Source organism: Rosa chinensis, chromosome 1 (genome assembly GCF_002994745.2).
Source record: "Rosa chinensis cultivar Old Blush chromosome 1, RchiOBHm-V2, whole genome shotgun sequence".
Lineage (NCBI taxonomy): Eukaryota > Viridiplantae > Streptophyta > Magnoliopsida > Rosales > Rosaceae > Rosa > Rosa chinensis.
This window is the reverse complement of record NC_037088.1, coordinates 66,942,401-66,970,237: the sequence shown is the minus strand read 5'-3', so window position 1 is coordinate 66,970,237 and position 27,837 is coordinate 66,942,401. Positions and strand designations below refer to the sequence as shown.

At 37.5% G+C, this 27,837-nt stretch overlaps 3 protein-coding genes and 1 non-coding gene across 4 annotated transcripts; all 4 read left to right on the top strand.

Annotated features, from left to right (window-relative positions):
• The first annotated feature begins 3,144 nt into the window (after positions 1–3,144).
• On the top strand, positions 3,145–6,052 carry LOC112182755 (histone-lysine N-methyltransferase ATXR6). The gene is made up of 6 exons (XM_024321294.2): positions 3,145–3,464; positions 3,664–3,744; positions 3,912–4,141; positions 4,965–5,065; positions 5,152–5,364; positions 5,798–6,052. Exons 1-6 carry the CDS (start codon positions 3,215–3,217, stop codon positions 5,955–5,957), a joined length of 1,035 nt encoding a protein of 344 aa, XP_024177062.1. The 5' UTR covers positions 3,145–3,214; the 3' UTR covers positions 5,958–6,052.
• Positions 6,053–6,534: 482 nt separating this feature from the next.
• TRNAW-CCA lies at positions 6,535–6,606 on the top strand. The gene has a single exon. It is a non-coding gene; the product is annotated as a tRNA-Trp (tRNA).
• Positions 6,607–15,089: 8,483 nt separating this feature from the next.
• LOC112183946 (WD repeat-containing protein 44) lies at positions 15,090–19,666 on the top strand. Its single transcript, XM_024322269.2, has 8 exons — positions 15,090–15,246; positions 15,683–16,930; positions 17,033–17,123; positions 17,277–17,434; positions 17,528–17,579; positions 17,687–17,766; positions 17,888–17,981; positions 18,135–19,666. The coding sequence occupies exons 2-8, from the start codon at positions 15,818–15,820 to the stop codon at positions 18,671–18,673; spliced, it is 2,127 nt and encodes a 708-aa protein (XP_024178037.1). The 5' UTR covers positions 15,090–15,246; positions 15,683–15,817; the 3' UTR covers positions 18,674–19,666.
• Positions 19,667–23,406: 3,740 nt separating this feature from the next.
• On the top strand, positions 23,407–25,194 carry LOC112183938 (thylakoid lumenal 17.4 kDa protein, chloroplastic). Its single transcript, XM_024322259.2, has 4 exons — positions 23,407–23,545; positions 23,720–23,844; positions 24,409–24,655; positions 24,765–25,194. Exons 1-4 carry the CDS (start codon positions 23,440–23,442, stop codon positions 24,986–24,988), a joined length of 702 nt encoding a protein of 233 aa, XP_024178027.1. The 5' UTR covers positions 23,407–23,439; the 3' UTR covers positions 24,989–25,194.
• The last annotated feature ends 2,643 nt before the right edge of the window (positions 25,195–27,837 follow it).

Below are 27,837 nucleotides of genomic sequence, written 5' to 3'. Positions count from 1 at the left end.
TAGTTCATAATAATCGGAGCAAAAACATTGAAGCAAGTATGTAAACAGGGACTAATAAATTATTTGGTAATTTACTCCAATCAATCATCTATATTATAGAGGGGTGTCAATTTACTCTAGAGCACAACTCCTAAAAGAAACCAAGAAAACAATAGGAAGAAAAACGCACCAAACTAATAGATTGAAGAGCCTAAGCGAAGTAGCTAGGGAAGAGGGGGGGGGGGGGGTGAACAAAGCAAGAAACTATGTAGCTTGGGGGAAAAGAGAAGAAAAAGAAAAAGGAAAAAAAAAAACTAGCAAAGCAAGAAGCTATGTAGCTTGGGGGAAAAGAGAAGAAAAAGAAAAAGGAAAAAAAAAAACTAGCAAAGCAAGAAGCTATGGCAGCAACTTGCAACAACATAAGCAAAAAATTAAACCCAATTCGGGAAAAGAAGAAGAAGAAGAAGAAGAGCAGAGCAAGAGGCTATGGCAGCAACTTGCAACAACAGAAGCAACAAACTAAACCCAATTCGGGAAAAAAAAAATGAGCAAAGCAAGAAGCTATGGCAACAACAGAAGCAACAAATTAAACCCAATTTGGGAAGAAAAAAAAAACAGAAGCCAGTATAACGTGGAAGAGAAAACGGAAGCAAGTAGTTTGAATTACTAAATTACATGAACTTTTACTATAAAAGCAGCAAACTTTGACTTACGGCTTTGGGTCCAATTCGAAAAACACATAAGCAAGTTCATAAACTTGTACCAAATACATACATATCAGACTCAAAATAACATGATTGAACAGCTTTGTTTACCTTGATTATGATCATGGTCTGCATCTCTACTCATTGTTGGAAAGAGGAAGTTCAATCTTTATAGAAAGATAACAAGATTGTATCAGCAAATTCTTTGGTTGATGAGATAAACAAAATTCTCTAGGGTTCCTTTGAGACTGTTTGTATAGTTAACGATAGCTGCTAACGGAAGGTTTAGGAGTTTTTTTTTTTTTTTTTCACGTTTGTCTAGTTTACTGCAGTAGATTGTAAGGTAAAGTTATCACAATATGAGGTGTCAAAAAAATCCACGTGGCGTTATTCTATTAGAGCGGCAGATCATGTGTCAGTCTGACATAGTTTTACCGGAGGACAGAAAAATTTCTCAGAATATATATACATTAGGGAATGGAGCGTTCCGGTCAAATCGGACCAAATCGGTTTGTTCATTTAGATGAATTCGAGTTATGAACCAAAGTTAATTATCGGTTTAGTTCGATTTAGTTATCGGTTTCAATTTTTTTGACGTCGAATCCTCTTATTTGAATATCCTTTATAGAATCTCTCTCTAAATTTGCTACATGGTTGCTAGTTTGCATCTTACTTGTATAATGTGTTAGAGATTGTATGATTGTATCTTATAAAAATGAATAAAGAATGCGAACAATAGTAAACGCAAATATCTTTGAAAAGTTGCTCTGAATGGATCATTTTTGGTCCAATTTGGTATGGAGGGTGTATAAAGACTAAATGCAATTTTGTCGGTGTTTTGGTTTCAGACTACCATGTTCCAATAGAATCACGACATAATATGCATAGCACATTATGACATGGACCAATTAATTAGATATTATCTCGATGGAACCAATAAATAACAAGTAATCTTAACATTTACCCAAATCACCACGGGTATAATTATCCTAGACCATACAATCAGTGTTCAGGTTCGGTTTAGTATCAAGGGAGAGGATCCTCTCCTAAGCTAGTTACTGAGCTGAGCTACCTAAGCTTTGAAAGAGATGGTGACATGTGGCTCATATTGCATCCAATGGTGAAAATCTTCTTTGGTTCCTAATTTTACAATGATACCCTTTTCAGATTTTTGTCGTACCCTCTCTTCTATATTCTTTCCTTCTTCCTCCCTCTTCCTGTCAGCTCGCAATCTCCTCTTCTTTATACATATATACATGGCTTCACAAAAAAATCAAAACTTAACATATCAAAGTTCCATTTTTTCTGAAATCGAAAGATAACCAAAATGTGCTACAATCCATCCTAAAATACCGAAACTCTAATAGAAGCTCAGCTGCCAAACAATGTGATTTAATCCAATTATATCAAACGGAGATGGAAACTGAACTAGGTATCAAGTTAGAGAAAAATTCAAACCAAATGAGCAGAGCAAAGGGTTTAATTACAAGGAACGGTGAGGTAATTAGGTTGCTGCATAAAGGCAAAACAGGCGGCTCCGATTGCCGGAAGGGGGCCAAGATTTTGAAATAAAATCAAAATGTTCTGGTATGCAATGTACTGTGCTTTTGTATTTCTCTCTTTCTGAACTCAATTCAAAATGTTCACAAGCTAACACAACATATCAAACAGAGACTCACCCTCCCATTGCCAGATCAAACCAAAACCTAGATAACTCTATGACTCTATCGACCAACATCAGTTCGAAACTTCGAATTTTCTTCTGATCCAACCCGAGTCAAGTCATACTATATCTTTGCAATTCGATTAAAAACATATCAAATTTCTTCTATGAGATTTTGGGTTGTGAGAATGAAGAATGAGAGGAAAAAAATGAGAGAGAGAGAGAGAGAGAGAGAGAGAGAGAGAGAGAGAGAGAGAGAGAGAGAGAGAGAGAGAGAGAGAGAGAGAGAGAGAGAGAGAGAGAGAGAGGATGGGGATTGGTGGTGATGATGATGTGAAATTAAACCGGTGATTTGTTTGAGAATAACATAGGGGAGTGAGAGAGAGAGAGTCCCGGAAGGAAAAGAACAAAAAAGAGAAAGTAACAAAATAGAAAAAAATAAACCAAGTTTTGTTGTAGACCATTGGATTTCAATAACACCACGTGTCACTATCTAATCAAAAACTTAGGTAGGTTAGGCAATTTTATTACTTAGGAGAGGATCAAAGAGGGTAATTTTCCTGAAAGATTTGACCAAACCGGGCCATTCGGGTTGATCCCCCTTCTTTCGGCCCAGCCCTACATAACCATCCTCGACATTTACTTTTATGTTGGGCCAAGCACTTGACTTTTGGATCATACCCGACCCGACCCAATCCATGAATCAAACAGTGGCGCCAAACAACCGAAAAAAACACCATCACTTCCCGCCAGATGGCGCTAAAATTCATTTCCCGCGAACCCTAATTAGCGCGCGAAAGCCACTCATTGGTTAAATACCACCCCGACCCAAAATCAGAGACCCAGAGACAAAAATCACAGAGCCAAAATGGTGGCCCTGAGAAAGAGAACCCGAGCCCTAAAGCCCCAAATGGAAATCGACAACGGCGGATCGGAATCCGAAAACGACGGCGGCGTTTGCTGCGAGGAATGTGTGTCCGGCCACTCGCCGGCGGAGCTTCTTCTCTGCGACGGCTGCGATAAAGGGTACCACCTGTTTTGCCTCAGACCCATCTTGGTTAATGTGCCCAAAGGCTCTTGGTTCGGGCCCTGTTGCTCCAAACAGAAGAAACCCAAGTGTGAGTTCATCGATTTGGCTTTGTTTTGTTGGTTCAGATTCGGATTTCGTTTCGATAAAAAAAATTTCGAGTTTTTGTTGTGTAATTAAGTGGGTTTTTTTTTTTAATTTTAATTTTAATTTTTTATGGTTTTGTTGTTTTTGGGTGTATATTGGAAAACCCAATTTTGATTGAAACACTGCTTCTTTTGGTATTACAGCTTTCCCTCTCATCCAGACCAAAATCGTTGACTTCTTTCGGATTCAGAGAAACGCGGAAGTATCGGAGAAGATGAACCCAGGTAAAACCCCGATAAGAAATTGAGTTAGAGGGTATAAATTCCATTTCAAATTTGGGTGTATGTGAAAATGTTTGTTTTTATTTTATTTATTTTTATTTAAATTTTTTTTTATGTATCATGTATGTTTGGTGGGAGTAAATACTAATGGGACAGTATTTTGTTTGTAGATAATCGAAGGAGGCGAAAGAGAGCGAGTGGTTTGGTGATGTCGAAGAAGAGAAGGAGAATGTTACCTTTTAGTCCTAGTGAAGATCCTGCTGTGAGATTGAAGCAAATGGCGTCCCTCGCAACAGCTTTGACGGCCACGGGAACTGAGTTTAGTAATAAGCTTAGTTATAGGCCTGGGATGGCGCCGAGGGAGGCCAACTGTCCAGATTATGAACATGGAGGCATGCAGGTAAATAATAGTCACTTTTCAAACTCAGATGACAATTGTTTGGTAACTAGAATGGTTCAGTTTGTATATTGGTGTCTAATGGTTCATGGATTGTTTTGTTATAGACTGTAAATGTCTCTGTTTAACTGTGTTACAGAGTAGTCAATACTTGTCTATTTATGTGGATAGTGCCTCAGTCATGTTTATAAGCGAATCCAAATTCCGAGCTATAGTGAAGAGTATTATGGCTAGAACAATGTGTTTGGTTCTGTACGTAAACTTTCAAGTTTACATGCATCATAGACTTGGTTAACCATTGCATTTTTATGGGATGCATATAAAGTATGAATATATTGTAAGGTAATTCTCACTTGTTAAAGGTACTCTATTGATTTCAAGCAAAAGCAAAAGAACCAATTACTGTGTCTTTAATCTGTATTAACAAGAAGTTTAGGGTGGAAAATTGGAGCTTCTAGTTGGTTAGCTGTATTGACACAATGAAAAAGAAACTGCATTTAGACAACTTGATTGAATGTAGTGTCATTTAGTGAAACAACTGCCCATATGGAGACTTGCATGTTGCATGGTAATGAGTAACCAATGGGAAAACTCTTTTTATAGCTTTAAAGATGCCACTTTTATAAAAAGAAATTTGAGCCAAAAGAAAAGGACAGAATTCTCTTATGAGGCCAGGAAGAGAGATCAATATTTTGCTGCAATGTGCTGAATTTAAAATTCGTTGTGGTGCATATATGCATAGTAGTTCATGCCTGTGATGCATTGCAAGTTTCTCATACTTGAATATAGTGATGTTTATTGACCTAACTGATTTCATGTGTTTCAGGTTTTGTCAAAAGAAGATTTTGAGACTTTAACTTTGTGCAAAAGCATGATGGAAAGAGGAGAATGTCCGCCCCTCATGGTTGTTTTTGATCCTCAGGAGGGGTGAGTATCAGGACAACAGATATAGTCGCTCATGAAAGCTGATGTAATTGGACTCCTAATTTATTGTTATTTCTTAATTTCAATAGGTTCACAGTTGAGGCTGATAAGCTTATAAAGGATTGGACAATAATCACAGAATACACTGGAGATGTTGATTACTTGAAGAACCGTGAAAATGATGATGGGGATAGCATTATGACATTACTTTCAGCTGCTGATCCTTCAAAAAGCCTTGTCATTTGTCCTGACAAGTATGGCAATATTGCCCGCTACATCAATGGCATCAACAATCACACACCGTAAGTTCATCCTCCTTTCTAAATTTTGTTTCATGCCTTGATTTGTTTCCCTTATTCCCATTATATGAAAGCCCTGCAAGTCATATCCAATTGAAATTTGTAAATTGGATAGCTGCATTGTCGTCTATATGCATGACTCTGGAAGGAATAACATACCTTATCCCTTTGATCCTTTCTGTGTGATAAGTCAAAAAGAAACATTACATATCTTAAAAGCCAATATGGCCCTCATAAATTGAACTTTGAATACATTCACCACTTGCTAGTGCCTAATTTTCTGACATGGTGACTGATGTTTATAAGTCAATCACATCCTACATAATGTATTAAGCTTCGATAAGGTGTAGAATATCTTTAGGTATTGAATGTTGTCCATCAGACATGATGTCTGCTGCGGTGCCAATATAATAAAAGTTGCTGTAATTTTGTTCAGGGAAGGGAGAAAGAAGCAGAACCTAAAATGTGTAAGATTTGATGTCAACGGCGAGTCTCGGGTATTACTGATTGCCAACAGGGACATACCAAAGGGAGAGAGATTGTATTATGATTACAATGCATATGAGAATGAATATCCTACTGAGCACTTTGTGTAGCCTTCTTTCTTTGTCTCACTGATTTCCCACAGTAAATTAAATGAAGCAAATATCACGAGTCATGATTTCTTTTCTTAGACCACAATTCTTTCGTTCATTCACATTCAATCTCAAATAAATGCAACCACATTGGTTCTTTTGTGTATCGGAACAAGTTATCTGCTAGTCATGCCTTCGTAAAGGATCAACTGGCTGAAGCTCTGGATTTACTTCAAGAAGAGGACTGCTCTGGAGTTAATATTTTATCACACCATAGTAAATGAATGTGTTTTATCAGCTTATGCTTCTAAAATCCAGAATTTTTGGACCCAATTTTGATGACAAGCTATTTTTATTTCTTCTGATCTGAGCTAAGCAAAACATATAGTTTCAGAAATCATCTTTGGGCTTTATCATAATGGTAAGTTGAAGAGGGAATAAGTGAATAGGTTTTCTCAAGCCTATAGCGGTTCTAAATTGGGCTCGGTTCGTGTAAGCCTAGAACCTAAGTCATCAAAATCCAATGAGCCCACTAATGAACAGAGTGATATGATATCTCATGATTACATATGTGAACCGTACCCTGACAACTAATAATGGATCTGTGGCGCAATGGTAGCGCGTCTGACTCCAGATCAGAAGGTTGCGTGTTCGATTCACGTCAGGTTCATTTTTTTTTATATCTTTTTACCCTTTTTTTTATCTTTTTCCCCTTCTTTTTTTTTGAAATGCTGTGGACTCTTTTACCCTTTTGCATTTCTTAACAACAACAGTCTATTAATTTGGACAAGACCTCAAACTTGCATATACACAACTAACACAAGGCAAGTTAAGGTGGTTGGTTGGGAGTGATGGAGAAACTCATGGGCAGCAGCAGAAGTACTATCAAAATAGTGATATACTAAGTGGTGCAACATCACAGCAGCAGAACTGTCAGTGATCCACAGCAAAGCGCAGAGCTAGCACACTTTTCCTTACCTACTTAATTATAACTCTTCATCGAGTCGAGGACCACCTCATAATGCGCACATATATCTTTCTTCACAAACAAACAGCACTCTAGGGTTCTTATATACTAGACTGGTCCAGAAAAACTCAGGCGCTAATTAAGCTGCTGTGTAGTACTTAACAACCATGTAACCCTAGCTGGCAAAAGCATTCAAATTCGAGTAGTTGCAAGAGAGCCCAACAGAGAAAGGAGACGGAGAAAGTGGGCGCGCGCTAGCTGCCATCAGATCTAGATCAGATGAGATGCATCCCCACACTTTTGTGGTCACGTAGTCTTATTCACTCAGCTTTATAATCTTTGTGTGCTGCAGATCGATTAGGGTTTATATTATATGCAGTTGTAAACGGTAAATATATATTTATAGCACCATATTTGTGGTCCTTTTATTCACTCAGCTTTGTAATCTTGTGTGCTGCCGATCGATTAGGGTTTGATATATGCGGTTGTAATCTGTAAATATAGATTTATAGCCCCAAATCTGTGGTCCTTTTATCAGATATGTAAGCATGAACTGAACTTTAATTGTCCTTATTGGATTCGGGGTTTAGGAGATCCAGCCAAACATCTGCTATCAGGGATTTTTCATCAGAACACTAGGTACTTCGATCCTGGTAAAAAAAAAATGTTCTGCACATATATGCAGATCAAGATTTGATAACGGTTACATAATTGGATTAAGGACGTCTAGCAATTTACACACACATAATGTGTTTACAAGAGCACTAAAATTGACATTTCTTTTTATGAAAGGTGTTTAATTAGGGAAATTTTACAATATGTTAACATATGACATACATACGATTACAACTTTTAGGACTCAATTACTCAAACGAGAACCAACTACAATTACTACTTTTACGACTTAATTACTCAAATGTGAACATACTTTACTCTAATGTAGACCTTATTTACCTTAATGAAGACTTTTTTTTAATAATTTATTGGGGCCGTGACCACTTGCCCAATTTTAACCTAAAAATTGTCAACTTGCTCCACTAAGAGTTTTTTGACCCCATTTACCCAATCTAACTTCTACTGACATAATTACCCTCATTTTAATCTCTCTCTCTCTCCCCCCTCACCGATTTCTCTCTCTCTCTCTCCCCCTTCCCCCCCAGCCGGACGGCCAGATGCCGAGCCATGACGCCTTCAGCACCATCTTCTCCCAGATCGGTGCCGGCAAGCATGTCCCAAGCGTAATCTTCGCCGACCTCGAGCCCATCGTCCCAGTCGCTGCTGCTCGTGCTGGAAGCTCCCGGAGGCACTGGTCCGGATGTGGGAATTCGGGTCAGATAGGAACGTCGGCGTCCACCCCCGACTTGTAAGAATTCTTCCTCACCTCGGTTCTTGTGCTCGGCCTCAGAGACATTGCACCTCTCTTTGCATATCCCAGGCGCTGTAGGTCCTCGTTCTTCTGGGCCGAGCGACGGTGTTGCTGGTGTCGCCGGAGGAGTGACATGGATTACTCCGGTTGCTGCGTTTTTTTTTTTTTAAGTATTGTTGTTCAGTTCTTTTTTTGGCAAGGAATAGCATTTTTTTTTTTAATGTCTATTGGAATGGAGGCCAATGATCTACTATATGTTCAACAATGTAAGTAATCTGACATTGCAATGTAACTGTGGGGTTTGTTTGATGGTCTACTGGGGGGCAGTAGACACATTATTGGCCCCCAGTAGACTTTGATACGAGGGACAGGGATCACTATAGTGTGGGGTTTTGATAAGTTACATGTTGTTTTATGTGTATTAAAGTCAAATTATCTGTGAATCCTACAAAAAGGTGCATTCTTTGTGGTCTATTGGGAGGCAGTAGAGACATTGGACTTTGTATTGGGGGGCAATAATATGATTATTGGGAGCCAATAATATGATTATAAATTGATCAATTGTGCCTGTAGTGTATTCATTTTGGTTTTGGGAGTTCATACAATTCACTGGACGGCAATAATATGATTTTTGGGAGGCAATAATATGATTATTGGGGGGCAATAATATGATTACTGGGGGGCAATAATATGATTACTGGATATTATTAGGGACCGGTAGCGGATTCAGGTCACCGGTCGCCGGATTCAGGTCAACGGTCACCGGTCGCCGGCGCCCTGCCACTGGTCACCGGAGGCCGGCAAGGTGGATGACTTCTCCCTCTAAGTGAAAAGGAAGGAGAGGGCAAAAAAGTCTAAAAAAAAAAAAAGAATTAATTGGGTAAAGGGGAAATAATCCCTTAGAGTGTTTTGGGTAAATGGGGTTAAAAAACAGTTGGTGGAGCAAGTGGGCAATTTTTAGCCTAAAATCGGATAAATGATCATTTCTTAACTCTAACGAGGACCTTATTTACCTTAATGAGGACTTTTTTCAAGTTACCACAAGAGTCATCAAAGTGGTAAATATTACATATATGAAAAATGTTAACGTACCATAACTTTACCCGTTAGATTACTTTTTTAGAATTATTCCGGCAACAATTAATCAACCATATCAAAAATTGTGTGATCATTAATCAATACTTGTTATATAGAACTAAATAATGATTATGTACATCTCGATCATTCGAAGAGTCTAGAGTCCCAAGAACAAAATCATTTGTACTCTAATTATTCTTTCGAGAGTCATCCAAGCAAATTAATATCTTAGACAATTTAATCAAAATTCGTTGAGTACTAATACCAGTGGCATTAACCTTTTTTTTATTTTTTTTTGTCAAAACTCAAAACAGTTTCAAATAATCGATTCAATAGATTTCTCAATATCTTAAGTACAAGTTTTGGACCACCGACATGTGTGACTTGTCCAAATATGAATCTGTGCCTTTTCTTCTTCTAGGGCTGAATAAACAAAATGTGGGAGTAATATATCGGGGACCAAATTGAAATTTGAAAAGTGTTTGTAATTGAAGCCATATATATAAGAAAAGAAAAGAGTTTGGTAGTAGATCCCCATCATCCTAAATTGACATATTTTTTCATGGAAATGGAACCAATCATAGACCCTACACCAGCCTGTTTGGTGGAGAACTGTCTCTACACAAACACTAATCTCTATCTATATATCTATCTACAACATGTATCACAATTCACAACCGTTTATATTACACATACATAACACTCAGTTTTCTTATAGAGAAGATTTACAGGTCGATATCCAAAGCCGTGGTACGTTGTATGATCATAATATTGGTGAGGACCATATCACCACCACATACGTACACATATCAATATCAATATAACGATGATGATAATCCCACTTGGTCTTGTAGTTTTCAGTTTGTTGCTTTTCATTTCTTGAAAGCTAGCTAGGGATGAGCCTCCCATATCGAAAGGTTTGGTTCGTGCACCCTTTAATTGGCCCTCATCGAAAGGCTTACTTGTCTCGAAATAGATTTTGGTGTAGATTTGATCATGCATTACATGTCTTTTTTTTTAAAGTCAACTCTGATTGATCGACTGGATATTGGAGCTAGGCCAACATTTCGTCATCAAGTATGTATATATTCCATTCATGCATCTACCTGGCTAGTGCATGTGCAGATATATATGATCGATATCTAATAACAGACCAATGTACATATATAGTTCTCCATGATACAAACTATGTAATCATGAATTAAAGAATGATTGGCTGTGCACAACTTGGGAAAAATGCTTAACCTGCACTAATATGATATGATTTCGTGTTACGGTATGATGTTTCCACTAATCATCAGTAAGCTAACATATACATAATTGATGGAAATTACACATTCATAGTTCAATTAACGGATCCGTTCGTTTTTTTTATTTTAAATAGATCAAGTTAAGCTATATAATTATCGTGTTGAGAAATCAAAATCTATATGTGAGAATACATGTGTTTTCACTACCATTTCCTCTGTCGATATAATCATCAAAGATAGAATGAATAACAGTCAATTACTTGAACTCAATTCTATTCGTCAATATAAATACTACATTATCAAGTTAATACCAACAAAATATTTATACCTTTTTTAATCTATGTCGGCTGTCAAGTGTCAACCATGGAGTAATATGAGGCACCATAGACACGTGCCTAACAAGAATGCCCTTTTCTTTATTAAACATGTATGTACACACACGAACCCAGATATAGATCGACAGCTACTTGTAATTTTAAGTGTGATCCATGCATGAGCACAATGCTCGTCTCAAATTAGCTATTAAAAACTAAAATCATAGACCAATGCCAATTTTTATAACATATAACAGTATGGGTCAACCATTTAGATAAGTGAATTACAAATTACAAGAAGAAACCACCGTACTAATACCAATACCATGGACTCTTACGAGAAATATAAGAGGCAAGAATCTTGGGTGGTGCTCTTGGGATCTTCCTCGATCCAGAAAACTGAGCATATTGTTGCTTCAGCTACAAGGCATACCCAATGAAGCAATATATACTTATATATACCTATTCAAAGTAATATATTGTTCCTTTGGATTCGCAATTTCTACATACATAGAACTATAAACTCACCGATCCATGCATACATATATAATTGGGAGGCCAACAACTTTTACAGTTTCAATTATACACTCATTATTGGGGAGCAGTACTAAGTACTATAGTTGGATAACCAATAAACCCTAGCTAGCTAATTTTTGTTGTTGTGTTTATTTGTTGGTACACCAACTTCATTATGTGCATGCCATGTGGCACGTAGGTTTTGTTTCTGACTTTGCCCCCATGTGAAGGACAGCTCGAACACTGTCAAATCGGTATTCCTTAACTTGAAGTCTTGAACCACAAATTTCCTCTAAGCATATATGCAGGGAATGTTTTGATCGATATATATATATATATATATATATAGGTCTAAATTAACACTTTTTTTGAAAATTATTCAATGTAACGACGGTGTAAATTACCCAACACTTATAAGATGATCTTAATTCTTGATATTTATAATTAATATTTTTATTAATAACCTAAGAGTGTATTTAATATAATCTAATCATTCATTTATATTGGTGCAAGTGCACGCCGATGCACTGAATCATCCTCCACTTCCTTTTATGAATATAAATATGCTAGCCGGTATATATACTCAATTATGGATATTGATTATATATTTATGGCGTCAAGTAGAGGCAAGCAACTCCTTTAAGAAAAATCCTTTAGTAGTTTGCATCATGCTTGATATAAGCATATAAGCATATCCTTGTTACTTGCTTTCATCTTTATAGAAAAGTATATTCTTTACATCTTGGGATTTGCTTCATGAAAGATTAGGCTAATTAACAAATTAAACTTAATTAATTAATTGTTCATCAATTTCAAGAAAAATTAATAACAATTATATTATCCCCGGTTGGCAAATGAAGAATCGTGGTGATGGTCTTATGGAGTTTTGCAAGCGAGAAGACACCATTTAATTCACATAATATAATGTATTCAAATCCGGATATGACTTATTTTCTTATTTTCATGTGTATTTCTTTTTCTTTTTTCTTCTTCATATAATGAGTTTCATTTTCATAAGCTTCTACTTACCGATGACGGAAGGAAACTGGACACGAATCATTGAAACCGAGTACTATTGCAGGCAAAGACGAAATTAATCTGGCCGATGTAGTTGAAAAATTGGCCACCAATCGATTAAAGTCGGGGAAACTCTTATAAAACTCTTATAAAGATTCATGTACATGTAGCATGTCTCTCTTTATTATGCAGAAAAAGCAAAGAGTGTCTTTCTGGTGTACGTTTTGGGTGTCAAGCTTTAGCATGACTTGTATTAATCATCGTCGCAGTAAAAGAGGGTGGCCGGCATTACACACAGAGACCTACCCAACTAGCTATAATCAACTCATTCTAAAGTAACAAGCACTTAATCACTTTGATTAGTTAAATATAAATTCCCTTTCACTTTCTTTTTGTCCTTTGCTTGTTTTCTTTTGTAAATCTCAGAGCTAGTTAGCTAGGGTTTCTGAATTCTCGTAATAATACATGCATGAATGGTGTTAAAAGTTTCAACTATAAACAAAGCAAATTTAAAACTAATGCCGACCTATAGAGAAAGAGATTCAAAACACCGATATGTATTTTTATTAAGAAAAATCAATGACCAGTATGTGTATATATATACGCACGTGAGTGTATTCTTTTAATTGTTAAAAAATATGTTGATTACAAATATCAAGAGTAAGATTACTTATTTTCAAAAATAATAATAATAATAAATAAGATAAGTAGTGAGTCACTTACACTGTCAACGTCAATGTAAAGGAGAATTGTCGGCCACAGAATCATTAAAAATTGAATTAATAAAGGTTAAGCACTAAGCTAGGTGGTGTTACTGTTACGTAGGTGCTGACTATTGCTTCTGCCATTGGAGGAATTGAACAATATTAAAGAGAGATTAAAAGTAAACTGCCCGGTTTAACGGAAGCATGCTGACTTTTACTTTGGGACTTTTTAGGGTTCGTGTATGCCTCTAATGGTGACAAACATAAACCTAATGACAAAACTCACCAAAACCTAATGACAAAACCCACCTAATTTAGTACTAATTACTGTGTCCATTTCTATATCGATCATTGTGTTTCGCCTTTTGACTTCTAGGGTTTGTTTTGTATGGCTAGTTCGGTTAACACAGACATTCTCCATCGCATCACATATAGTAGTTACTACTGTGTGTTCAATTTTACTTGTTCCTATAAGCTAATTCAATTGCGATTTAAGTTGTTTGATCTTGTTGAATATTGAACATGAAGTTTATTGATTATGATCGATAATCATTTTATCAAATCTCTCGCATTGATTATTACTAATTAAGAATTGTTTTCTCTATTTAAATTCAAAGCGTGCATATATATTAATAACTCGAATTAACTATGATGGGGATTTTCATCAATAATTAGGTAACACCACTTGTTTAAGCATTGGTGCTCGATCAGTTCAAGATTCCTAAATTAATTACAGTAATTAACATCCTAATCGCATGAAATCCTCTTTAGTAAAAGTGAAAACCCTTGAATGGAAAACCCATGCAGAACCCATGCCCTATAATACTATCCATAAAAATCCAGATTTGACCTGTCAGTCTCTTTCAAGTCTTATTGGGCATATAGCTGGAAGCATCACAACCCAAGCCCATCCCCTGCTGTAGATACTCATAATAGCAACTATATTAATATTAATATTATTGGTAATTTTGGATGATGCAAAATGGCAAATACGTAACACTAATATATGTCACTGAATTATATATAGGGCACTAAAATTAATATATCAACAACATAAGGGTCATAATGCCAAAAAAAAAAAAAAAAAAAATAACAACATAAGGGTCATGTGTCTCTGACCATTGACCACTATTAGAGCATTACTAATCGGACGGTCATAAATTTAATCAATTTTTGATTCCATGGTTTTGATTCTTCAATTAAACTTCTCTGGTCAACAAAATTGGAATGGACCATTTTGAAAGTGGAAAGTGACCAACTTTACACTCATTCTTTTTCCTTTCGGTCAATAATGTAATCTTATTCTCTCATAGTTATTTAAGGAATAAAATATTTGGTAAAATGATGCCAAAATTAAAAGACATGGTTTAAAAGACAGAAACCTTTTCATCTTCCATTTTGGTAAAATGGCAATATATCTGAATCCGTGGAAAGGCAGTCCAAATAAATCAGTAATTAAAGTTTTTGGCTAATATTAATAATAGAATCAAACTAATGTACAACCCAATATTGCCATTGAGATATATTTTAAAGCCAGTAAACTTACAAATAATAAATTTTTCTAAACTGTAGCCTCGACATAAAACGACTGGATCGAAAAAAAGTCATCCAACAGAACCGTTTTCGAGCAATCATACTCCACAATGAAGAGAAGAGAACTACTCTAATTAGGTTTAACACCAAAAATGAAGAACTCAAAACCAAAAATTTCTACAAAATGTGGGAAATTACATTGTAGAAAGAGAAACAAACAAATATAGAGAGACAGAGAGAGAACAGAAGAACACATCCTAGTCTCGAAATCTCGTTTCTCGGGCCATCGATTCGCGAATATCAAGGCACTATTGATATTTCCTGTTCTACCCCTGGCCAAATTGTCTTTTAAAAAAAAAAATTTAAATTAAAAATTTTCTGAAATAAATACTACTAATTTTCTCAGATTATTTAATTATTCCGCATATATTTCTGCCTACTGCTTCTCTTTGCTTCGTCGAGAGAGCCAGCGAAAGCTCCCAAATTTGGCCATGGCTGCTTCTGCTTCGATCTATGCCCTCCTCTTCACTCCCAAACAAATCTCCTAGACCCTCTTCCTCACCCATGTAATCAAATTCTCTATAACCCTTTTTCATATTTGCATTCTTACAATTCCAGTTTTTATTTTATTTTATTGGTGTGTGGTTCATCTTTTTGTTTTTGAAATGGGAATTGTGTGAGAACCCAATTTGGGTATTTGAATTGGTTCATGTGCTGAGGAGAGTTGGGAAAATTTTGGGTTCATGGTTTTTACATGTGGTGCCTCTGTTTCTTTTAACATGTTTAAATTTTACATATTTAAATTGGTGATTATTAGTTTTGTATTGTGGTGGAAGAAAGGAGAGGCCAGGTTCAATGGGTGTGGATTGGGATCCATGTTGGATCTCTTGGGTTATGTTTTATTGTTATTATTATTGTTGTCATCCTTGTTTAGTGGTTTTGTTTCTGTTAAACTGATATTGGGTTGTGTGTTTTTTTATTGTGTTTATTTTGATTTTGTAGTTACCGTTACTCAATTGGGGTTGCTTGTCTGGAGGTGGATATAGATTTTTTTTGGGGAGGCCGTCTTGGGGGTTTATAATGTTGCTGTGTTGATGTGGAGTTTAATGGGTTGAGGAGCTACTACTCAAAAGGGTAATGGGGAGCTTTAGCGAAGAGGAATTCGCTTTTTTTGATGCCCGTGAGGATATTGCATCAGTGTCTGATGCAAGTCGTGAGAGCATTGAGGTGTTGGAAGCGAGTTCTTCTTCCATGAGTTGGGTTCCGGATAGTTTTCCCTATGATGTGTGGGTTAGAAGCCCGGGGAGTGTGAAGGAGCGTCGGGTTAAGTTTCTGGATTGGATGGAAGTTAGTGCAGAGGAGATTGTGGGAGAGAATATGGTGGAAGTGTCTAGTGATGTGGTGGGGGAAATAGGTAGAGTTAGAGAGAGTAGTGGGGCTGTGTTGAGATCCTTATCTTTTGAAGGGGAGTTTTCTTCAAGTCGGTCTTCAATGTCGTTCTGGGCTAATGAATTTAGAGATGGGAATTTGAGTGGGAGAATGGAGTGTAATGGAGATGAAGTAGGGCCGGTTGGGAAGGTCAGTGAAGGTCGAGAAGTTATTGAAGAGTCTGAGCGCACTTTGTTCTCAGTATCTTCATTATCTCGTCAATTGAGTGAAGTCAAAGCTGAAGAGATTAGCAGTAAGGGGGCCTTACTGAAGAGAGTTAAGAAGAAGTGGTTGCATAGATTTCGGTCCATGACATGCCTTGATGATAGGCAAGGGATTGCTGACAGGTCGGCAGAGAATGATAATGATAGAATTATGGGAATAAGGTCTTATAGAGTGAAGGTTCGTCATTCCGGGAAGCGGTTGAAGGAACTCTCAGCTCTTTATATGGGACAGGATATCCAGGCCCATGAGGGTTCAATTTTGGCCATGAAATTTAGTCCTGATGGACAGTACCTAGCAAGTGCTGGTGAAGATAGGATTGTGCGAGTCTGGCAAGTGGTGGAGAATCAGAGGTGTAATGAACTTGACATTCCAGAGATAGATCCATCCTGCATATACTTCACCGTGAATCATCTCTCTGAACTAAATCCACTATTTGCGGATAAAGAGAAAGTGAGTAAAGCACGTAGCATGACGAAAACATCAGATTCAGCATGTGTTATTTTTCCCCCAAAAGTCTTTCGGATTGTGGACAAACCATTGCATGAGTTTCATGGGCATGGTGGTGAGATTTTGGATCTCTCCTGGTCAAGGAACAATGTAAGTGATTATTTCAATTGCAATTAACATTTCATGAGTCTAATACAGTAAAACATGACAGACTCTGAATTCAGTTTTCCATTGATTCTTTTTGTAATGCAGTATCTACTGTCGTCTTCTGTTGACAAAACTGTTCGTCTATGGCAAGTGGGATGCACTGATTGCCTCAAAGTATTTGCACATAGTAATTATGGTGCGCTTCTAGCTAATTTACCTGCGTTTAAAATATCTTTATTAGTTGGCAGTAGCCAAGGATGATTATACAACCGCGAGATCCTAATCCTGTGTGTTATATGTAATTGAATTAAGCTCATAATTCTTTTCTTTATGTTGTGGTCTCTTGCAGTGACCTGTGTTCAATTCAATCCTATGGATGATAACTACTTTATCAGTGGTTCAATAGATGGCAAAGTTCGCATTTGGGGAATTCCTTGCTGTCAAGTTGTTGATTATAGCGATGTACGAGATATAGTTTCTGCGGTGTGCTATCGCCCTGATGGGCAGGTTTGGTGATTTTCTTGCCCTCTCATCATGTAGAAATATGATGTATGCTCATTATTTATTAATATTAATCAGTGCTATTGATTTCTTGTTCAGGGAGCTATTGTAGGCTCGATGACAGGCATATGCCGCTTTTATAATACATCAGGTATACTGTGATATTTAGGATTCCCCCCTGCTGGAAATGGATGGCACTTTAATCATGTTGGAAAATATATTCATAATGATGAATTGGTTATGTTTTTCTTGGAACAGATAATCATTTGCAAATGGACGCTGAAATCTGTTTGTACAGTAAAAAGAAGGCTCCCTGCAAAAAGATAACAGGCTTCGAGGTAGTTATTACTTCCTGACTGCCATGTATTCTGCTTTTGGTTTCTTGTGAATATCAATTTACCTCTTCATTTGGCATTCAATTTTTTTTTCTTCCTTTTCTAAAGTATGTTATATATGCAGTTTTTCCCACAAGATCCTAGCAAAGTAATGGTCACTTGCGCCGATTCGCAAGTCAGAATTCTTCATGGTCTGAATGTGGTTGGAAAATACAAGGGTATGCGCATTTTGTTCGCTCTTTTGATGGAGTCCTTAGTCTGCAAACAAATTTTACACTGCTGTGGAATAATTTTATGCCATGTGTTTGTGCATTTTGGATGTGATAGATACATTTCCGTTTACAAAACCTCATCTCTCGTCTCTTTTGTAGGATTACGGAATGCAGCAAACCTGAGATCTGCGACTTTTACTTCAGATGGGAAACATATAATATCAGCAAGTGAGGATTCTAATGTATACATATGGAACTGCAGTGATCAGGAGAAAAACTTTTTCTCACAAGTAAAAAAAACTAAATCATGTGAGCGGTTCACCACTGATGCTTCCGTAGCAATACCATGGTCTGGTTTGAAATGTGAGGCCCTAGAAAATGCTAGGAACGTTGGTGTCGTGGAAAATAATCTACCTGAAACTATACCTTTTTCTTCACCCGCATGCTTTTCTCTGAGCCAAGAATCTCTCCTTCAGTCTATTCCGAAAGGATCTGCGACTTGGCCCGAGGAGAAGCTTCCAACATCAAGTGCCTTGACAAAGTCATCTACTATGCACAGATCCGAGTACAAGTTTTTTAAAACTTCATGCCAGAGCACATCGAGTTCCCATGCATGGGGTCTGGTTATTGTGACCGCAGGTTGGGATGGAAGGATCAAATCATTCCACAATTATGGGTTACCAGTACCTGTTCGATAGTAAAGTGGCTTTGGCATGGTTTCAAAGAATTGTTTGCTATCCCATAAGCAGGACGCTCAACCTGTAGTGCACTCTTCAGCTGATTACAAGCTACAAATCTAATGGATTGACGAGTGACTACATTATCTTTGGCAGCATCAATTGCTACAGCAGGTCCAGGTTGACTATTCTAGCAGGCATGTGCACGATAGTTGGACTTGAGTATTTGCTTCTCCAATGGGTCCCTTCTCGGATTTCAGAGGTGATTGCGATTCGATGGCTGCAACATGACCCATTTTGGAATTAGCAAGTGGCTGAATTGAGGCTTCGTGGGGTGTTTTTGGTTTGCCGGTTTTCTGAATTAGATGTGGAAGCCATTTGCTAGGCAGCTAGGAGAGGCCAAATTGAGATATCATCCCTGTATAATGCAGGTGCTCTGTGGGCCTTGTAGAACTGCTTTTGTTCTCTGAGATGGGATAGGGGAATCCGGAGCTGGTGGCTGAAAATTGTTTCTGAAAAAATGGTGGGGAACTTCACAATACTATCATGCTGGCCGGACAGAATTATTGATATGTTTGTCTGCCATTTTTGGTACGGTCTCATGGTGGGGTCCGTGACCTTTGGCTCGCTGTGTGATTGTAATTGTATAGGGCGTCAATTTCCTCTGAAGTGGCTGGCTTGTTATCTCAGTAGCCAGGGGATGTGTAATTAGCCCAACCAAGCACGCTGCGTTTTCTGGCTGGAACGGTTGCTTGCTAGAATCCATGTTGGATGAGCATTGTGAAAGTCGTTTTCTTCAGCGGAGCCCCTTTTTGGCTAACACATTTTTGTATATTTATACTCTTAGTTTAGTCCTACTAACACTTCCTCAGATTAGACTCAAGTAGTTAGGGGTTTTGTTAACTTGGCAGGAATTTACTTTGAGATTTTGATAATGTATCTACCATTTTCTTCTAGATTATGTAAATGATATATTCAAGTAGTTTACTACATTTACATAGCTTGGAACAACAATGGAAATTGGATATTACCGCAAAAGTACCAGATTTAGATTTGCCCATGAAGCGTTATACAACTATTCCAGAAAAGAACATTTGCCCGTGGTTTTTTATCAAACAGGGCTTGTCATTAGTCATCTATGCATACCTCGAAGAAAAGAATCTAAACAAACAGTTGAGATGTGACTTTGATGGAAAGATAATTGAAAGCATCAAGAGGCAGGACATGTGAATCAAAGCGATGGAACACATTACAGGTAAGGATACCACTATTAGGAGACAATGGGAACAAACTAATGGGCAATTATGAGGGAGATGACCATAAAGAGGTGATTTAGGATCAATTATTATTGGACATTCAGATTCTTTTTTTCTCATGATTAATTTCATATCAATCATAATTGGACATGATATTTTTCTTTTACCTAATTGCTGACTATAAGAAAACAAAAGGCACAAGATTATAAGCCATTTTCAAGTTCCAAACTACACTCGGTCCAAATCCAAATCTCAAGTCTAACTCAAGAGTTGATAGATGTTGGATTTGGACCCCGAGTTTTCAGATTTGGGTTCCAAAATCTTGCGGCTGGTGTCAAGACACGGACCTTTGCCTTGCACAAAGTCACTTGGCCCGCTCATAGAAAGGAAAAACCAAGTTTGGGATTCTATTCCTTGCGGCTTAAGGATCAAGTTTAAACCCTAATGCTAGTGGGCTATAGCCCAATGCTAAGTATAGAAGTGAAAGTGACAAACCCCTACAGCAATTTAGCCCACCGCCAAGTAACCTGTCCCAATTTAGCCCAATGAGCTTTCCACCTGTGGAGTGTGGAGGCTGCTCCTCCATTTCCACGCTCAGTTACCATATCTATTCCAAGACAAGCTTCATCGCTTGATACCTTATGTCCTTATCCTTACTTCCGAATCTAAACCGAAGACGATGAAATGCAATCTACCATATGTAGCAGAGCAGTGAGAGAGAACTGCATTTGGTTTATCTTGCATTGTCTTGCAAGAGTCAACATAAAAAGAAACGCATACTTGTCCTTCACGTACATCAGATCACGTTGGAACCAGTCACATAAGACGGAGAGGACAACGTGATACAGACTCAGTCCTCCATTCCAATTTGATCCTAACTTGAATTCTAACCCTTTTCTCCATTCGTTGCAATCATCGAAATAACAATGAAATGAATCTAATATCCCATATACCATTGCGCGAATAAATCATACAAAACCAAACTATACAGAAACAGAAAAAAAAAGAGATCAATATTGAGCTTGAAAAAAATCGAACCCTCTTGGTCCACACATTGTGATAGAACGTACATTTAAGCATTCAAATCCAACCCCATTTTATTTACATCAACACCTTCATGCGTTGCAACCTCAACAAATACACACAAATCGAATCCGGTTGGAATCCAAAACCCAAAAAAAAAAAAACCGAAACCAAAAAAAAATAACGGAAATAAACCTAGAGCTTCCAACAAAAACAAACCCGCCAGCTTCACCATCGATCACATCGTCGTCAGACTGGGAGCTTGGCGACGTCGTTTAGGTTAGGATGGCCGGGCGTCGTCGACGTGGAGGGGAACGGCTGGGGGCGGTGATCGCTGAGATTGACGGAGCGAGAGAAGAGCATGAGAGGTCGGTCGTGTGCCTCCTCGGGGTTGGTGGTGAAGTCGTTGTCGTCGTGAGTAGATAGGTTGATGCACGAGCAACGTTCCAGAGAAGCGAAGAAGGCCGAGGCCACGTGCATCCCCAGCCAGCTCAGGCAAGAGCTCTGCTGGCTCTCCATGGGCGGCGATCGGAGGGGGAAGATGGGATCGGCGAAGTTGTCAAATTTGTGATCTAAGTTTTAATGCAGCGAGTTGCCGAGAAAGGAAACTCACGCCAAAACGAGAAGGTGAATTATACGAAATAAAGGCCGTCCGTTAGTTATTCCTTGGAATTAGGAGAACGACTTTTCTAATTTTCTATTTTTGCCGGCCGTTTAATTTAGGCCTTAGTTTTGGGGCCATGTGTCTACATGTGCGTTGACGTTTGCGATTTCAAGAGAACTATAGGGCCACAAGTCGGCCCGAGGACGAATGCCGGCGATTCTTGCCAACTATTGGGTGTAGCAGTAGTGTGGGCTTCGAAATTATAGTAATTATTCGATAGTCCTTATTATTATGTGACTTTATCATGCGGTGATTTGCGAAAATTCTTCTACACACCTAGGTGGGTGGTCACCCACTATGTTGTCAACAGATGTTGCTTCCTTAGGCGACTAAGTGATCTGAGCCATTCGATCAGTCCGTCAGCATTGTTAACAGCGTTTGAAAAAAAAAAATGAAGTAAAAAAGACGCAGAGTCCTGTAGTCTCCTATTTTTAAACTTCATCGTCTTATTCTCAAAAATCTTCATTGTCTTTCCATCTTCTCCGCCAGCATGGTGAATTTTTTGAAGCCAAATAAGGCCGTGACCCTCTTCTAGGGTCTCTTCGCCGGCCTCAAAGGCATCATTGTGAAGGCCATCGACGAAGGCATGCGCGACAATTAATGCCTCGTCGCCGAAATCAAGAAGTACCTGAGCAAGTACTCGACGGTGAAGCCAGATCATGTTTGATTTAGAGTATGTGGGTTAAGGAATCAAATGTTCGATAGAATTTTATGGGTGAACAAATGGATAATTGTAGTAGATGGGCAATTGAATTAAGAATTTGAAATCCCCAGGTGAGGAGGTTGAAGAAGAACCAGCAAAAATTCTTAGACGAAACGCGTTTATTAAGCTGAATTTTCAAAAAACTGATTAACTGAAGACAATAATTACAATTCTATTCCTTCTTTCAATTTCAAATCAGTTTCAGTTTTTCCATCTTTTTTCTGCACATAGAAACTCATAATCCAATCCAGATCTAATGGAATCTCATTATATTTAAGCAATCAATCCAAAGGAAAACTCCACTGCTGACATGGATAATTACATATATATATTGATTGGATATGGATGGTGGAGAGTTGTTGCAGATCTTATGTTCCAATGTACTTCGATGAAATTTTGGATGAAGCTTTAGATCCGATATCTTGCTCTGGATTGCAGATTCGACAGAGGTGCGAGATAATTTTAGTTAGGACTCGTCTGCTCTGGTTTGCAAGCGGCGATGGAAATAAGAGAACAATAAAGGTCGACTTCCCGATTATAATCGCACATGAATATCATATATTTTTTTTTTTTGTTTTTTTTTTGTTTCAGACTGTCTGTTAACGCGTGCAGAGTGCATGCTTTGTTAACAGAGCCTAGGTGACCACCCACTTGGGTGGGCTGAAGAGTCTCCGGGTGATTTGAGCTAACATTATCACTTGAAACATGCATGGTGTGAACTTAAAAAAAAAAATTAAATCAAGAGATCAATAAAAAATAAGTACAGAGCTAATAACATTAATTCGGATACCCATATACATCATAGTACGAGTTATAGTTTTCCTCGGAATTCTACGGAGTCTTTCCACTCCCACATTCCCGCACACCCGTCAATCTCCTCATTGGAAGTTTGGTTAATCACTCGGAGCCTCTATGAGGTGTCAACACAGTCGGAACTTTCTATTTCCAAAAAAAAAAAAAAATTATAATAATAAAAAAATAAAATAAAATAATACATTTATCTACGACATGTCGCACTTTATAATATCGCGCTTGACAATATGATTGGCCATACGGAATCCCACGTGGCATGCCACGTAGCCTTGATCTTCCAACAGCTATAACGGATAAGAAGTGAAGATTGAAAGAGGAGGAAGCAAAAATGGCTGCTTCTCTTTCAATTCCATTGTCGACCCGGTTCTCTCCAGCGAAACGTCATCGTTTTAATGCCTTAGAGTTCCGTTCACCTCTGCGTGTTAGTTGCTCTGGTACCTAGTTCTTCTCATTCTCTGACATCCATTTAAATTTGGGAGCTTTTGTGTTTAGAACTTACGGTTTTTGCTAAGCTCTGAGAACTTATATTGGTTTTTGAGTTAAAAGACTGTTGCTTTGATTTTGGTTCTCTGCAAATAAATGGTAATGAACTTTGTTGGTTGTTGCAGCTTCTAGGGATGGTCCTGAATTGGAGGGAAAGTTACCTCAGTTGAAGCAGCTAAAGAATGTAGCTTGTGGCATTCTTGCTGTTTGGGCAGTAACTACTGCCTCACCAGTAATTGCTGCTAATCAGGTTTGGAACACAGCATCATTCTGAATTTACTGACTGACTTGCCCCATTTTTTTATTTACTGATGAAGGAACCTTAGTTTACCAATTGGCAATTACTAATGACTTTATGTATCTTTTTTCCATTGCATTATGTGCGCGCTTTTTATTGTTGTTCAGATGCTATATCAATGGAGTACTACTATATGTGAGATATAACATATTGAAATTTACTGATAACATCAGAGAATGAAATAACTAAGCAAGCAAATACAACCATCTAAACAGGAACAAGGTGATCCTTAAGTTCCGTGTGTTACGAGCTGATAGAAGAGTTGGACTTGGAAATACACTTTTATATGTCCAAATACTTCGCAACACATTTCACTACCCTGCTGGTTTTAGTATTCTAGTTTCCTGATTCCTCTAGCTCTCAGAATGTGTTTGTTAAATTAATTGAAGCTGAAATTTCACAATCCAAAGTAGTTATACATGATAATGACAACAGTGAACAGAAGCCTACTAGTTGCTACATTGACCATTGATCATGAAAAGTTACTAAATAGATTTATGTGTCTGCATCAATCAGAGGCTGCCTCCACTGTCAACTGACCCAAAAAGATGTGAGCTTGCATTTGTTGGTAACACGATAGGTCAAGCAAATGGAGTTTATGACAAGGCAATTGATCTCCGCTTCTGTGATTTTACAAATGAAAAGGCCAACCTGAAGGGGAAGAGTCTTGCAGCAGCACTCATGTCTGAGGCAAAGTTTGATGGTGCAGACATGACAGAAGTTGTAATGTCAAAGGCTTATGCCGCAGGAGCTAGCTTCAAGGGTAAGATTGTGTAACATCAATCATTAATATCAAATGTACAAGATCAAAATATGGTTAATTTGAAGAAGAGCAATGGTGAATCCAAACGTTTTTTCTCTGTTCTTTGCAGGTACAAACTTCTCGAATGCAGTTCTAGACAGGGTTAACTTTGAGAAAGCTAATCTACAAGGAGCTTTATTTATAAACACTGTATTATCAGGCTCCACTTTCAATGATGCACAACTTGATGGTGCAGTGTTTGAGGACACCATTATAGGATACATTGATCTTCAGAAACTTTGTAGAAATACAAGTATCAACGAAGAAGGAAGAGATGTTCTGGGGTGCCGATAACAATTTTCTCACTACCGTTTGTTGAGTTTCTTTGTTTCCTGATACTATGAGATCCATCTGTTGAAGAAGAAGAAGAAGCAACCTCTGGTGCTTCATGAATTTCAAGTTTAAATTGAGTATATATCCATATAGAAAGCCTGCATCTGTGTATGATATGTTTTTGCATATATAGTGGAAACGGAAGGCTTTTCTTCTTTGTTATGACTTATGATTGTGTTTTTCATTCTGAATAATACAAAACAAGAGAATTTATATTCAGAACCATACTTCAAATTATTAGAAAAAGAAAAAGGTAGTTGGATCAGAATGCACATCACCAACCAACTTTAAAGTACAGTAAAATTGAACCTCTGGAAGTAGCTAAACCTGTAATTACATAGTTAATTTGTATATATAATTCTCAAATATATGTTTGATTATGTACCTTTCTTGAGAATGGGAAGTATCCAATGCTCCCTCCAGTATCGATCGAACGTGTGTTCTCCACTCCCCAATCCTTGATTACCCGCACTGCTATTTCAAAAGTAGATAAACTCATCATTAAGGGACTAAACTACTTTATTTACCAACTAAACAAGTTTCTAGCTAGTTCTTGAAAGACTGAAAGTGACCCTCCATTCTTCAGGTACAGGTCAAGTTAGCTGAGGCCTGAGGGCAACACGTTCGTTTAACATATACTCGTTTGATGTCTCGCATCGAAAGTATTCCTAGGGATTCATCATGACTTATTCCTGCAAACTCGCAAGGAACAAAACTATGAAAGTGACTAGACATGCCTAAGTAGTAGATCGATGTACCTTGTGTTCTTAGAAATGTTCTCTCCCTTTCATCGTTTCTTCTTAGAAAAGATGACCCTATTTCACTCTCACACTAAAAGCAGAAATCAATGTTAAATTTTAAGTTTTTAACGCGTTTACAGCAAAATTTTGATATTTTTACTGCAAAACTAGAAGATTATTAGAATAATGAAACGTATTAGTATTTTTGAGCCGTGTATAGTTATGTGTGTACTACTTTTGAAAATGATTGTTCCCTGGTTGGTGTAATTTTAATGATTAGTTTACTTTGGAAATTAGCTACCATTGCATATTTATTTTTTCATGACCAAAAACATCTGAGTATTAGTATTATTTTTTCATGTCAATAAAACTTTATAAAATACAACCACTGCGACAAAGTTTCATACAAAACTTGAAGAATTGTAGGAAAGAAAAGCAAATCCTAATACTCCAAACATACCAACCATTCCGGATCAACACCTAAACTTCTCCGGTGATACCCATATATCCATGTCCTTCTGAACGGACTGTCAAAAATGAACCGACAAATCACACTCTCCATTCCACCGCCTTTCCTCATTTGAATCCTAACACCCAGCAATCTTCCCTTTCACCTCATCATCTATACCTAGCTAGCTAGTTAATATAGACAAAATCAAACTCGACGACTCAGAATTAGAGGTAGCTCTCATTTACTGTGCTTTCGCACTAGCTGCTCGACCTACTCACCCGACTTACCAAAGCCAGTGGCTTAGCTAAGCTTAGTTTTGAGTGGCCATGAGCAGCCCTGTATCTGTTTTAACTTTTAAGACACCTGCAAAACAGCTGTATATATATATGGTACTAGGACTCTTATGGCTTCCTATTCAGATCGAGGGAGAGAGAAGCTTCGGAGTATATATGAAATCCTCTTTGTAATATTTCTTGCTCAAATGAGTATTCCAGCCGCGACAGTTGCGTAACTGGCCGGCCGGCCGGTGCATGCTAGCTGCTTCTGCTGATCAATCTGAGATACTCATTTGAGCAAGCAACGTTAAAAGCAGAGGAAATTTTGATAGATTAGAGCATCAGCATATATCAGCGACGATCAGATAGGCTTTCTCTGCTGGCTGCACTAATTAAGATCTGTAGAAGATGAATTATATGATGAACAGATAAGTGAATAGCCTTACATTTTCTCTTGCTACGGCTAATGCATATTAGAATATGTACAGTAATATTTATATTTTCTATTTGACTCACCTTGATGGTCAAAAGATAATATCTAGTTGGCTATCTCGCCCACCTTGATGTTCATATTGTTCATAGCTTAATTTTGATCATCATGAGTTCATGAAAATTATCTTTCTCATTCATATGCTTAATACATATTTTTGTAGCTAAAGGTTTCCCCTATCTAGAGATGATAAAAATATGTATCGGATATTCGACCGTAACAGTGATAAATTCAGATAAATTGGATAACGAGGATGCGTATCCCTAATATTTTATTTCTGAAATTGGGGATGGTATTGCAATCTCCATTCGATCTCATCCCCACTCAATAGTAATTTTAATTTTTAAATAAATAATACATATTATGTTTATTAATATTTCTTAATATTTATATAAATATATTTCAAATTCAAACTCTTTAATATCTTATATAATTTGAAATTTTGAATTGTAATTTCGTTTCTAAAGTCCAATTATTATATATTAATTAATTCATTTAATTTTTGTTTAAATGAATTAGCAAGACATTTAATAGGCATTCGGGTCACGTATGAAGAAATGGGAATTGGTCCCCAATGGGTGAATGGGGATGGGGACAGGAAATTCTCAATGTATTATAACGAGAATGAGGCGGGGATAAGAATAGGGAATGACTTCGGGATAGGGGTGATATTTTACTCCCTAGCCCCTTCCTGATCCACTGCCAACCTTACAGCTGTATATTGGAGTAGCTAGGAGAAATTAAGATCAGTACGTGCTAATAGAGTAATAGATGTTTGTCATATTTAAAAAATAAAAAATATAGATATAATTATGTAACTAGCTTCTACATATATTAGTTAGGTTCATACCAGG